The sequence below is a fragment of the Narcine bancroftii genome, chromosome 11, assembly GCF_036971445.1.
Source record: "Narcine bancroftii isolate sNarBan1 chromosome 11, sNarBan1.hap1, whole genome shotgun sequence".
NCBI lineage: Eukaryota > Metazoa > Chordata > Chondrichthyes > Torpediniformes > Narcinidae > Narcine > Narcine bancroftii.
Window position 1 is genome coordinate 76,736,400 of NC_091479.1, and position 15,089 is coordinate 76,751,488.

Below are 15,089 nucleotides of genomic sequence, written 5' to 3' on the forward strand. Positions count from 1 at the left end.
TCCTCTTCTCAAGTCACTCCAGATTTTCTCAGAGGCCCAGTGCTCCAATCAATCAGCCCAAATCCTTCCTAACTCCATCTGACCTGATCCCCTCAGACTCTACCCCAATGACCATGGGGCCACACCCTTCCTCATTAACTTCAAATCCCACCCCACTTTCACCTCAATCTAATTGGTATGTTTTGGAGAACACCTGAGTTTCAATTAATGTTCAGTGTATGATTACATGAACGAAGATACATATGTCACCTCTCTGGAAACGGTAAATAGGAAATGCATTTATTTCTATTTTGTAACTTTGATGTATTGAGAATAATCAAGCCACAAGGCAGAAGAACAATAGAGTCCACCCAGCCTCCACTTTAAAGGATTTTTTTTCAAAGTGCTTTGTCCATGATCAACAATTTATTCTCGGGAAATACTTAACTGCATACTGCTACCTGCCTCCCCACAACCCACAGAAACCATGTGAAAATTAGTGATGCCCTCCTCATCTATTGTCCACTGATTATTATCACTGCCACCTCTCTCTGAACTTAGAGTCAGCAACAATCTTTCTTTGGCTTGGCTTCGCGGACGAAGATTTATGGAGGGGTATGTCCACATCTGCTTCAGGCTCGTTGGTGACTGACAATTCTGATGCGGGACAGGCAGGCACGGTTGCAGCAGTTACAAGGGAAAATTGGTTGGTTGGGTTTTTCCTCCTTTGTCTTTTGTCAATGAGGTGGGCTCTGCGGTCTTCTTCAAAGGAGGTTGCTGCCCGCCGAACTGTGAGGTGCCAAGATGCACGGTTGGAGGTGATATCAGCCCACTGGCGGTGGTCAACGTGGCAGGCACCAAGAGATTTCTTTAAGCAGTCCTTGTACCTCTTCTTTGGTTCAGCAATAATACTGAACCATAAAAAGACCACAATGGAAACATAAGGTAAATATATTGAACTCAAGGGGTGATAGGAGAAGAAAGAAAGAGGTATTAGGAGAGAGAGAAATTAAAATCAGTACACAAAGCGAGATAAGGAAATCAGAGAAGCTAGTACCAGGCTGCTCTGGAACAAGTTTCAGTATGCTGCTAGCAATGGCTCCCTGCCAGAAGAGAGCTGATATACAAACAATGCCACCTGAGTCCTTTTGTATAGCTTGAGAAATCAACAGTTTCTATCACTCTTTGAATAGAGGACATATTATAACCTTTACAAAATGTATCCATCTTAAAGGAGGCCACATCCCTGGTGGCCACCCTTCTGAAGGTCAGTCCATGTCTAGTGACCTCCCTTTCTCCAGAATACAAAATTGTTGAGCTTGTTTTCCTTGAATTCTAATCCAAGAGTGTAAAACCAGGACATCTGCATTCAGTGTACCATTGTGAATCAACATATTCTTTGGAGAATGTTGGTAAAGATCATACAAATTCAAACAAGCTTGGACAAAAAAGGAAGCTAACCTGTTCACCATCAGATCAATCTTCTCTTCTGAATATGGTTCTTTTAGTACAAGTCAATAGTCACCAGAATTGAACAATATGCTCATCAAGAAAGGATTTCAATTTCCCAGATTTCCCATCACATAATGATACAAAATTCATTTTCTTCAAGTCTGAGCTTTATATTTAAAAAAACTGCAACTTCTGCACTGGATAAGAAAATAAAGTCCTTGCATCCTGGAATTTTAATACCAATCTAGCCCCATTTTCATCCAAGTCAACATTATAATCCCATCTTGCTAATAGTAACTTTTTAAATGCACTTCAAGGACACATACATGCACTTTTCCACATCTGGTCTTAACCAAGACTTTCCCTGAATTGTATCATCCATCTTTGTTCCCTGAAAAAATAGGGAAGCAACCTACAAAATATGCATAGCTGCTTTGATCTAATTTGCACGCAATACCATATTTGTTTGTTATTGCTTCATGGATTATCACAATGGATGATCTGTTGGGAGAGGGTGGCCTGTAACAGAAATATTATCACCAAAAGTTCCATGTTAATTTTCATGCTTTCATTATTTTCATCATTATTAGCTGGATATTTCAGTCACTAATTTCTAGAGAGGCTCACTACCGCTCCTCAAACACTTCACATTTTTGGGTGGTGGGACTGTAAACTGATGTTGAAATGGAGGAAATTACATCATCTGGTGCATTTTAACATCTCCATCAGTGGAATGCTGGATATAAGCAAAATGTATGTGATCTCAGATTTCTCTCTAAACTCTCAGTTCACAGTCTGGGCAGAAGGTCTGGGGCCATGTCTATATCTAAGCTTGGTCTGGACCTAGAGAAAATCCAGAACCGGACAGCACAGTTACCATAGCGGTTAGTGCAATATTGTTATAGCACCAGTAACCATGGTTCAAATCCTTCAAATCATTCCGGAGGTGTAGGTCACTGGGTGTAATTGGACCAAGAGGGCCTGTCAGTGTGCTGTATGTCTAAATTTCAATTAAAAATTACTTACTAGCCACTGATTGGGTTCTGCCCATTATGTTTATGATAATATTTAGCATAACTATTCAAGGCTAACATAAATAGCTCTCGAGAAGATGGTGATGACACATCTACTTGAACTTCACCAGTCCGCTCGTAAAGGTAGGCCAACAATGCTATTGACTGGGGAGTTCCTGAATTTTGATCCAATGATAGAGAAGGAACAGTGATATTCTTGCAAGTCAGGATGAATATAACTTGGTTGGGAACTTGCAGGAGGTACTGTTCCAAGGATCTTCTTTCCTTGTCCTGCGTGCTGGTGGAGGTTGAAGGTTTGTGAGATGCTGTCAAACAAGCCTTGACCAGTTGCTCCAGAATATTTTGTGGATACCGTGCATTGCAGTCTCAGTATACTGCAGAAACAGTTATGAAAGTATGGGATGGGGAATTTTATGTATAACTAGAGCAGCTCAAAATCAGGCAATTAAAAAGCATTCCATCACATTTTAGCTTGTGCCATGAAATGATAACGTGTTATCAAATGACTCATTCACAACTTGCCCAGCTTCAAAGCTGCTCATGGCCACATTATTTATGACCCACTTAGGTTCATGATTAATTATGTGCCCCATCATTTATGAATTAACAGAGAGTACATAATACAATAGTGAAGGTCAAAAGTCCCAAGTTATTACATGCAATAGTCAAAGATAGGCCACAGATTAACTGAAATAAAGTGGGTATGCATCTGGGAATTAATTTTTCTGTCAAAATCGAAATCACAGTCCTTGCAAACTTCTGGAAAGAATGGCATGACCATTGTGCCATCTACATGTCCTCCAAGCATGAGACCCAGCTACTCAGAAGCGTAGCTGGTTATGGAGGAAGACCCTGCGGAGAAGTGACCTATTCTGGAAACGACCTTCATTGCCTTTCTAAATGCAAGAAATAGAACTGGGAGTAAACTGTACCCCTCACCCCCAGATGTGCTCTCATTAAGTAAGATCAACGCTCAACTTTTATCTCAGTATCTATCCTGTATTAATCCCACATCCCTTGAATCCTTTAATATCCATATCTATCAATATGTCATGAAAGTATAAATGAGATTAAATTAATGTTTCTATCTAATTTCCAGAATAAAAATAAACTTTAAAAACGAAGCAGTTCTGTAATTGATCTTGATCCAGTGGGAATTTGTTCGGAGCTCAGACTTCATTTACAGAGCATGCCCTTGTTTGTCAACAGACTTCTGTGTTTTTACAAAGTATGACAGGCATCACTATATCAAAGATGCAGTTCTCTACCCTTTCACCGAAATATTTCCCAGTGGTCCCAGACTTAAAGACTTCAAAAGGCTAAAGGCATTGATCCGGAAAACATGGGTCATTGATTGCAAGACACAGACCATGACATCAAGCTCACAGCTTATCTTGGCTGTCATCCGTGTGGTCCCATGGTGCTGAAGTGGTGATACAATTTCTATGATGCCATTTGTTTCAGTCTCCCAATAGGTGAAGTAAAAGAAATCACTGGCTTGGTCACAGAGATATTCAATCTTCATAACACATTCATAGCATAGCCTGTGTCTGCTGTTACGTTGAATCAGATTCAGAATTTATTGTCATGAAATTTGTGGCTCTGCGGCAGCATGACGGTGCGAACATTATATAAACCACCTTACAAAATAAATAAAATTAGTGCAAGAAAATTAGAAAGCGTAAGGCAGTGTGTGCGTTACATTATTCATTCAGGAATCTGCTGGCAGAGGAGAAGAAGCTCTCCTGGTACCACAGAGTGCGCCTCTTCAGGCTCCTGTACCTTTTTTTTGATGATGGTAGCAGAGTGAAGAGGGCGAGGCCTGGGTGATGTGTGGGGGGGGGGGGGGGGTCCTTGAGGACAGAGGCTGCTTTCTTAAGACACCGCCTCTTGTAGATGAGGTCAATGAAGTGAAGACTGATGCCCGTGACACCGCAGGCCGAGTTAACAACCCTCTGGAGATTTTTTCTTGTCCTGAACATTGTCAACCTTGTGTCAGAGAGAGATGCAATCAGGCAGAATGTTCTCCACAGTACACTTGTAAACATTTTTGAGACATTCTGAACCTCCTCAAACTCCTCACAAAGTATAGCCACTGGCGGGCCTTCTTTGTCATTGCATCAACTTGGAAGCTCCTGGGCAGATCCTTGGAGATGTTGACACCCAGGAATTTGAATTTCTTGACCATCTCCACTGCTGACCCCTTTGTGTTGGTACTGTAAATAAAATGCAAACTATTCGCGCACACTAGTTTATTAATATTATATAAAGATAATAGGTGTAAAGCTGAATTCAACAGCACCTGGTTTTATGCCCTGTGGATGAACATTTGTTCTAATGTACCAGCTGAAGGCATGGGCATGTTTCTGGTGTAAGATGTGTTGCAGCCATTTGTGATGTTCATTAACTTGACATCATGATCGCTCAGTAAAATATGCAACCCTGCTATGATGCCAGTAATGCCTGACTGGAGTTTTATCTTCCAGTTGACACCATAGCTACATGTGCCTGCCAAAACGAGTGCATCTCACCCTTGTGGCTGGTGCTTATTCATGGTAGATAGGCTCTAGAGTTAGTGTGAATCACGCATTGCAGGACACCTGTACTAGTTATGTAAAAGTCTAGTTTCTAGTCAATATAGGTATACTCCGCTTTACGAAAGTAGAGCGTTTCAATGTAACCTTTTGTAAGTCAAAATGACACAAAACAAACACCTATTCATTATTATTAAAGGCTATTTTCGTAAAAGCGAAAACCCATTCAAATTTCTTTCAGATTGCAAACCCAGGTTTCTTCGTAAAAAACGAATTTGCATAAAGTGAGTATTCATAAAGTGGGGTATACCTGTAATAAAATGGGGCATTTTGCTGAGGTGATTTGCAATGAACAGTACGTTGTGCTGGGTTATACTGATATCATAATAATCCAGCAATAAGATTTTGATGCAAGCTTCATGGTGTTAAGTGGACTTGAGTTAACTGTGTCATGTGATCCCTGCAGACATTTTTATAGTTTTTCCAACTTAGGCTCGGAGATGCATGATAAAGGTGTTGACTTCTTGGAATTCATTGAACCCTACTTCATTATTGGCAATGAGCTACAGAGAACAAAGTAGGAGAGTCCAGAGACTGCAGCATCGAATTTACCTAAGTGTCCAAGATGAATAATAAATTGGTTTTTCAGCTTTTGGCTGGAATGTTGACCAATTTCATATGTGGGAGAGATGCAATCACCTCATGATGAGATTAATTTTGGAGCCATTTTTGGCCTGCCCGTACGGATCTGATGGTCGAAGACTCTGGTAGTGAATGATGAGAGGGAGGGGCGTAAGGAGAATATATTGAGATAAAACAGATTAGTAATTTGTTTATTAACATGTATTCTTTACCCATAGTTGAACTGAGATTTCTGGAAATTTGAAGGCTTGGGAAGTTCACAATAAAATAAAGAGAGATTTTATGGAGAAACCCGAAGAGTGGAGTTTAGAAGGTGTAATAACACTGGACAATTTTTTTTCAAAAGGTTTGCTTTCTGAAAGAAAATTGGTGGTTATGATAGGCAACTTCAAGATGAACACAAAGATAATTTCAGATCTGCTATATCATGTAGGAAGTTAAAATATTAAGTCAACTTTTATTGAATTTAGCATGTTTAATAGCGTAATGATGCTGACACGTGGCATTAGTTCAATGACATAAAAATGTTTTGCCTCTGAGATGTTGTTCTTCGTTTGTACTCAGCATCTCATGTCAGTGTCCCAACAATAGTCAGTAGCATTGATGGATTCCAGTTGCCCTGATACCACTTTTCCATGATCACAATCTCCTGGTGCAACATGTCACAGGCTGCACCAAGATCAGCAGGGAAGAAGTCTAAGTGTGAATGCAGAAAATGAATTTTCAGTGACGTGATACATTTCATGGTTTTGTATGTCTGAAGCATGTTCTTTATCAGTTGCATGTAGTTGGTGCTTCTAGTTGCCATGAAAATTCGCAACAACATCTTTAAATGCCTTCCAAGGATGTCCAGGCCTAAGACAACATAGCACCTGCACTGAGTGCATGCTCAGGTATGCTTGGACTGACCAAAACAGCTTGCTTTGTGGGCAATATACTAGTAGACTGAAAATATGACAGGAAATCATAAAAATAGCTAAAACACAGTTCACGATGAGAAAGTGTTAAGGTGGTTTTTGTGATCAGCAGCTCAAAATCTATAAAATACATCCAAAAACGTTCAGGAAGCAAAATCTTCATTATCCAATGTAATCACGCATTGGATCATTCAATGATCTCGGTTTAGAGACGAACAGCAGAGTTCTGGAGAAGATTAAGTTTAGGGAAGACAGAGAGAGGGTGGCTGGAAAAATGCAGAAATAATTAAGACAAGAAATAAAAAGCAGGTGAATGTAGTCTCAAGCAATACCTTGGCTGAAACAGAGGTAAAAATAGTCAATGCTGCAGAGGTGAAATGTAAAGGATATGGGACAATACAGCATCAGAAAGGATTCTAAACTGTTAAACCTTGAGAAGTGGCCTGGAAAATAAAATCAGAGAGGCAAGAGGAAGATCAGGCTTTGATCTTATCTTGAAGCAAAGTTTGGCTTGTAACCTGACAGTGTTCATCTCTACTCTTCATGAATGACAGAAACTAGGAGGAAGTCATTCAGGCCTTGAAGCCTGCACCAATACAATCATTACTGATCGTATGACTTCATATGTTTTCTCTCCATAACCCTTAACCCTTTAGCCAATAGGAGTTCCTTTCTGAATATATCTAACGTACTAGCCTCAATAATTTTCTGTGGTATGGGATTTCACAATTCTCTGAATGAAAAGGTTTCTTCTTATCTCACTCCAAAATGGCTTACCCTTTATCTTCCGGACTTATTCAACATTAACCATATAACCATATACGGAGCGGAAACATTGGGAATATTCTTCCTGTATTTAATTGCTCTAGTCTTGTCAGAATATTATGTTTCAATGATATCCTCTCACATTCTTCTAAATTCGAGTGAGCATAACCCTAGTCTATCTGGTCTTTCTTCATATGTCTGTCTTGCCATTCCAGGAATCAGTCTGGTGAACCTTCGCTGCACTCTCTCAATAGCAATAATGCTGGTCCTCAGATTAGGAGGCTAAAACTGGCCTCACCAAGTAAGATGTCACTGCTTCTGTATTCAAGACCAATAAAGGATAATATGCCATTTGCTTTCTTCATCACCTGCTGTACCTGAATTCCAGTCTTCAATGACTGATGCAACATGACACCCAGGCTTCGTTGCAACTTTGCTTTTTCTAATTTTTACCATTCAGATAATAACAGGACTACCTGTTATTGCCACCAAAGTGGATAAACTCATATTTATCTACATTATATTGCATCTACTGTGTATTTGCCCACTTTCCTGTCCACTTCACCCTGCAGCCTCTTGGAATCATCCTCAAAGCTCACACATATTATTAGTTAGAGAACCTAGCTATAGAAAACCATATATATTTAAATTTAAAAGCTACTCAGCCAGGTATTGGTAATAATGTACTACAGAAAATAAATTCCTGATAAGAAGATGAATAAAAAACCTTGATTTTTTTTTCTGTTGTCTTATGTGTTTCACACGCATATAATAATAATAAAAAAAACAAATGACACGAGGTACAATGGAACAGACATCAAGTCTTCATGACAGGCTAAAGAGAGGTTGTTAAAATCTTGGGCCAAAAGTTGAGATTTAAGTAGATCTTTAAACATGGAAAAAGAGGTCAGCTGTAGCTCAGTAGCAGTATTCTCATCTCTGAATTCCATTCCAGGAATGTAAGCTCATATTCTAATACTCCAGTGCAGCAGTGAGAGTGTGCTGCATCAGTAAAGGTGCCATCTCTTGGAAGAGACATTAGAATGCATTCCTTTCAAGAATGCATAAACTACTCCCTGTCACCAGAACCGAGAAATTCAGTCTATCAACAAAAATTGAATTTGTTTTCACTTGGGGGGTAACTGAAACCAAAGCGATATAATAGAAGATAAAATAAAACAGAAGACTGTAATTAATACATTGAATGGGGAATTCAAGAAAATATTCTTCATCAAGGAAAGAAAAGAATGGACTCAGTAGAATTTCTGGTGTATTTTTGTTGAATGACAACATTGTCTGACTGGTTTAATGTAACCTAGATTGTATACCTTAAATGGATGGGAGGGAGGGGTGGTGGGGGGGTGGGTTGGGAGGATGGGGTGGGGGGGGGGAGAAAATGTCACTGTATATGTGTGAAAAGGAAAAAGTGTGTATCATGGCTAATGTGATTTATGGTGTGAAAAATAAAAAAATTAAAAAAAAAGAAAATGGCAAGGATGTGGAACTTTGATTGCATAGCTTGAAACTATTTGAAAGCATTTAAGTAAATAAAGGAGAAAATTATTTTTATGGGATTAAAGATAGAGGGGTGGGTAGAGGTACAAGTATGGTTAGCCTGATGAATAGCCAGTTTGTACTGTGTATTGCATGTAATTTTACAAAGAAATTTAGTCTGTTGTTTCGGACTTTCTCTACATTTTAAACACCTCTAACTTCGATTGTTTTTTTTTTGTGGCTCGCAATTGTGCACAAATTCAGTCCCTATGTTTCAATAGTGTCCAAACTTCAGAAGTACTTAATTACCTATTGTATATTTATTTTAAAAGTAAGTGAGAAAAATCCACATATCTTTCAAGAAACATCACCTTTAGCTTTAAAGAGATACTTGAGTTTCTTTCTAACCTGACAGGTGAGAAGCCTTAGACTTTGGTATCCTGCTCTCTGGTGATAAACTAGTAAAGACAGGAGCACCTTTAAGAGGTGACAGAATGCTCAGATCTCGGACAAAAAAGAAAAAGAAGGATTTTGCTGAAAGAAGATTTCTAACTAAGTAATCGCAAAGTTTTGTTTATCTTAAACTGTTTTAAGAATTTCTTTATGAAATCTGTAATTTAAACAAAAGTGTGTCACACAAATTGAAAAAAAAAAGATTTACAGCAGCAAAGGGAATAATGAAAGCACTTATCATAGAACTATCACTGGTATTTTCTTCATACCATAGTTATTAAAGAATAAAATTTGTCCAACATGCCATATCAACCAATATTTTGACAGCTGTAAACCAGCGCAGCCACATATTACAGCAACATTATTTTTTTAAAAGTCATTATCCCTTAAACATAAATTCCTACGCCATTAAGGGAAGAATTAAAAGCCTTCCACTTGTTTTGGAAGATACACATTTCTTATTAGCCAAGGGGGTGGTCTAAGCAAGCTCCTATTTAAATAATGTGAGGTGCATTTCAATTGCTTCTTTTGCTTCCTGATAGCAATTTGATAATGTGAAATTAACACCCACTTTAATTGAATGATATGGATGCCTGGCACTGAGAAACATAGGCAAATAGCCAAAAGTAATCTTCCTGTCAGATTTACAGTAGTTTCTCATTTGTATTGCTTCATTTTTTTTTCTCTCTTGGCACTTTAAGAAAACTTTGGCCAAATGATACTATTTTATGAAATCTATAGTTTCATTCCTGTCATCTGTAGATATTCCAGAATGAATCATTATTTTAAGTGCTAGTGGCATCAAAGTGGCTCTGCTTAAGAATGGCTCTGTGCGTGTCTAGTGGTAGGTGAACCTTTGTATCTGCAGACAGAGTTCATCAAACCTTGCTCACATAGACAATTTGTACATGATGTGATTTCAGCCTCAAGGTAAATGCAACATCTGGCATAAAGTTACGGATGTGTGGAGATCTGATTATCTCTTATGCTCTCTGGCTCTTCAATAATGTTTCAAGCAATGTTTCAAGTAATGTTTCAAGAATGATTACCAGTCAGCAAAACCTTGCTGACCACACCTGCCAGCACACTGCAATCCACACTTGCTAGCTAGTATTCTGACACATTGAATCACTTATGGATCACAAAGAGTTTCCATTTTGATTATAATTCTTTGACTTCATTCTGCCAGATTCACACTCATAAGGTGAAGTTGAGGATATGACATTAGTTTTCAATTTTATCTTGACAATTAGTTCCCAGTCTAATTTCCTGATCAACAGGACGTCAACAGGAAACCAGGGCAAACAATTAAAAAGAACCAAAATCTCTTTTCATGCTCTGCATCTTCTCTTTCATTTTAAAGTATCTGTTTGATGTCTTAAAGTACAGCTTAAAATAATTATTTCAATACATTCATTTAAGATCCCCTGCAGAAATATTATCTTACCTTGACAGTTGCGCCCATTGGATGCAAGAGCATAGCCAGCAACTGGGCAAGCACAGTGAAAACTTCCAGGAATATTGACACATCGATATGAGCAAATGTTGCCTCCAGCAGGCAATGCACATTCGTCAATGTCTTCAACAAAATGCAAAGAAATATAGAATTAGAATAACATTGGTGTCAAAAATAGTTCCATTTAATGTATCCTCTATTAACATCACAAAGATAACCTCAATATGATTAGATTGTTTTCAGGAGGTTATTAAGCATAAATTGGCTGCAATATTTCCTACATATATTTTACTATTATAATTTATTTTACTCTTCTTTTTAGCCTTCTTGACATTTCATCTCTCCTGCTCTTCACCCTTTTACAAATAGCTCACCCCACCTACCCCACCCCAGCCTTTGAATTTTTTGTTTCTAATTTTTTTTTCCAGTCTTGATGAAAGTCACTGATTTAAAACATTAACTCTTTTCAGATACTGACTGGTCTACTGGCTATTTCCAACCTTTTATGTTACATTTTAATTTTTCAGCATCTGCTGTATACCCCTTTGTTTTTTTGAATTCATGATTTACAATCTTTAGTTCTTTGTTTATGGGAAACAGTTTTTCAATGAGTTCCATGAATTCAGAGAATATCAGCACAATGAACTTAGCTCATTGTACTTAAGGTGCAATGTCTTCACTGAAAGACCTGACCCCAAAGGAAAGGAGTCAGCAGATGCTGTGATTGTATTGCAATACACAAAAGTGCTGGATTGCTTAAGGTGGTCTGTGAGTGGGAAGGGAAGGTTGAGAATCACTGCTTTAGATCCAATTGTTACTGAAATATTTTGCTTGAGAAAAATTGTCTTTGGCCCATTTCCTATGGAGTTATAAAACTGTGCATACAATGAGTCAATTAGGTATGATTAAAACAGTGGATTTCAACCTTTTCTTTCCACCCACATATCACCTTAAGTAATCCCTTACTAATTACAGAGCACCTATGGCATAGGGAATACTTAAAGTGGTAAGGCAGTGGAAAGAAAATGATTAAGAACCCCTGCTTTAAAGTAATTTTTTCTCATCCTTCTTTGAGTGTGGAGGTAAAGTGGCTTCCTTTCACTCCATACACCAGCTAATTGAGGAAATTATGACTTATCTGGACTCTGACAACATCTATTCATCTCCTGTCAGCTAATTTAAAATTTTTTTAGAGGATAAGGTACCATGGAGTGAAGATGGAATGTACTATGTCTGTATCATCTCAGCTGGAAACTGCAAGAACAAATACAATTATGATGGGTGGGGTGGGACGTTAGTTTATGATGGGTGGGGTCGTACGCTAGTTTAATGCATTGTCCTGGTACTTGGTCTAAATATCTACTTTTTTCACTTTCTATGAAGGTCTTTGTCTTACTGGATTAACACCTACAGCACAAATGACCAATTACAGTGCCTAGAAACAAACATGGTTCATGCAATAAATGGAAAAAAAAATCACACTATTGATTGAACAGATGTTAAGCGGGAAAAAAACAAAAGATTCATGTTTTCAAAATGAAATGTTTAAATCTTCTAAATTATTTTACGAGAACTATCAGCAAGAATAAGTAATTTTAAAACAAAAATTTTGATGTTTCTACTCACCAGAAAATAGTTGGTTGAAAATTATCTCGAATTCTCCAGAAGGGTAAATCAGTGTCTGAGCTCAATAGTTCATTACCCTTCGTATCAAATTTAAATGTGTATCATAACTTTTCAGTGTTTACTAATTATGAAGTTGTTCTCATCAGGAAACTCACCAAGTGAGGAACCACAGGTGTGTGTGTGTATGTGTGTGTGTGTGTGTGTGTGTGTGTGTGTGTGTGTGTGTGTGTGTGTGTGTGTGTGTGTGTGTGTGTATGTGTGTGTAATTCACCAGGCTGCCAGTAAGCTTCATAGTGTCATGGAAACACTTGCCTTACCTTCACAGGTTATTCCATCAAAATCACTGAGCTGGTAACCACGACGGCAATAACATTGGTATGAGCCAAAGACATTAGCACACTCCTGACTGCAGAGATTGGTCACACACTCATCCACATCTACATGTGTAAAGCAGTTTAAAAAAATGTTAGAGACAGCCATTAATTTCATTTTGGTATCTTCAGAGAAATGTAAATTAAATTAAATGTAGCATTGCCATGTTTTCAATGGCACATAAATTATTTTGTACTGTATATTATAAATTAATTTAATTAAAAACCTGATTGCAAAATGGACAATGCTTGGACATGCACAGCAATTCAAACCACATGCCACATGCTTTGACATGATTTGCATGAAATTCATATTTGGGTACTCAACCCATGAAGAGCTGATATCAAATGAGAGTCCATAGCATGGATCATTCTAAAATTAGATCTTAAAATTACCTCGTCCTTGCATCTAAACCATCAAATTACTTATCTCTTACTTTGGATGAGTGTGGATTTCTCTTGACTATGGATATCCTGCAGAATTCAAACCACGCTGCCTCAGCCAATTTTGTCCCCAACAAATCACACTCCCAATGCCTCAATGTAAACCCTGAAGTCAAGTCCCCTACAACCCCAACACTATCCTAAAGCTTTCCTCAACTACACCTCCATAATCAACAAGCCCCAACCTACAAGAGCTCTTTAATTAGCTCCACATTGGTGGAAGTAAGAGGGAAAAAGCTTTTGTTTACAATTTGACATGCAAGGTAAACAAATTGGATCCAGTATAATGTCTTGGGTCCATGCATCATAGTATTTGGTTGCAGTATCCATTGTCAAAACATTCTTTGCTACTCTAACACACCTAATTTCTAAGTCGATGACTCCATATACAGTCTCAAAGGCCTTTTTACCTTGTTTATTACAAGAAAGTAGGAATAGGATAGCTTCTACTTGTGCAAGGGAAAGTAACAGGTTACTAATGTGAAGGAATTGTTATTTTGTTTCTTCGATTGTTCCTGGGATTGACTAGTAGATTGGGATTGCAGGTGATTACTGTAAAACCCTTGGTATTTAGATTTCAGATTTATTGTCAGAGTACATACATGACATCACATACAGTATAACCGCGAGATTCTTTTTCCTGCAGGTGAGGCAGAATTACCACCTATTGGTAGTGCAAAAAGAACTGTACTCAACATACATATGTAAACAAATAAAGAAACTATGCAATGCAGGGAGAAATTTAAAAAATCAATAAAGTGCACAAGTAAGAGTTCTTAAATGAAACCCTGCTATCTGGCTTTTATAGGGATTGGTAAATGCTGGTTAAGTGAATTTTCCAGTTGCTTGAGACTGCGTGCTGTAATTGGTGAACTAATGGCGCGACCTCCAATTTTAAACTTTTGTATTTTTTACTTATTTATTTTCTGCAAAATTTTGGCTGGTTGCTTGAATTCCAGATAAGAGGGGTTTGACTGTATTATACTGAAAGAGAGGAGTTTTATGATTGACTATGGTTTATTTGATATGTGGTATTTGAGGTTGTTGTTTATGCTGGAGAATAAGAGGGCTAGAATTTAGGATCATATGCTGTTCATGAAAGGAAGCCATGTAATGATCATTAATTTGCTGGTTATTTATTAAATAATTGAAAACCATAACCCTGGAAATTTGAATTAAAAAAAAGTGCTGCAAATATTTAGCAAGTCCAGCATATTCCATGGAGAGAAAAGTAATATTGTTGTTTTGGGTTATTGACAATAATTTATTAAACTACCTTCACAGTTTCGTCCATCAGGTGAAAGTTTAAATCCTTTGCTGCAGCTGCAATAGTAGGAACCCGGAGTGTTCTCACAATTGTGCGCACAGAAGCGTCCTGGGTAACGACGGCATTCATTCTCATCTAAGATCAAAGCAGAAAATAAAATGAGTAGAAAGTGCAAAATAACGTTGTGAAATAGCAATAAACAATATTATCTTTATATCTTTTATAAGGCATGCAGGCAAGTCACTAGACAACTTTTTGTCGGGTAATAATGGACAAGCAAGGACAGTGGAGGACCCCAGTGTCAGGTGATGTTGAGGCTCTGGGTGGTGAACTACCATCTGGCAATCAACTCATGCACACTAGTAAATAAACGAGATGGTGTACTGTGAGTGGAGAGGCAGGCTCATACTTTCAGGAGGAAGCCATTTTCTGAGTCAAATCATTCAGGGAATGAGGAAAATTTATTTTTAAACCATTCGTCAATTTGAAATATCAATCATATGGAAATCAAAACAAAGATGAGATTGCATTCACATTGACAAATGTGAATTTAAAGATGAAAAGCATGTTTTGGCAAATCTTCCCAGTGAATTGTTAATCAATGTATATGACACATAGTCTTCAGTCACATTCTTGCCTGTTCTCTTACCTAAAA

At 37.9% G+C, this 15,089-nt stretch overlaps 2 protein-coding genes across 4 annotated transcripts in view; one reads left to right on the plus strand and one right to left on the minus strand.

The window, feature by feature from the left end:
* The window catches only part of LOC138745947 (structural maintenance of chromosomes protein 1B-like), a 299,213-nt gene that overhangs the window by 117,503 nt on the left and 166,621 nt on the right, over positions 1-15,089 (plus strand). The gene's annotated exons all lie outside the window — the stretch shown is intronic.
* fbln1 (fibulin 1) overlaps positions 1-15,089 on the minus strand; it is a 104,878-nt gene that overhangs the window by 45,552 nt on the left and 44,237 nt on the right. For 2 of the 3 annotated variants that reach the window (XM_069903526.1, XM_069903527.1), the window contains exons 11-13: positions 14,444-14,569; positions 12,670-12,789; positions 10,718-10,849 (exon numbers count right to left, since the gene is read on the minus strand). In XM_069903526.1, coding sequence (XP_069759627.1) covers positions 10,718-10,849; positions 12,670-12,789; positions 14,444-14,569 — 378 coding nt within the window. The remainder of the gene's footprint in view (positions 1-10,717; positions 10,850-12,669; positions 12,790-14,443; positions 14,570-15,089) is intronic. The other variant, XM_069903529.1, reaches the window with a different exon arrangement.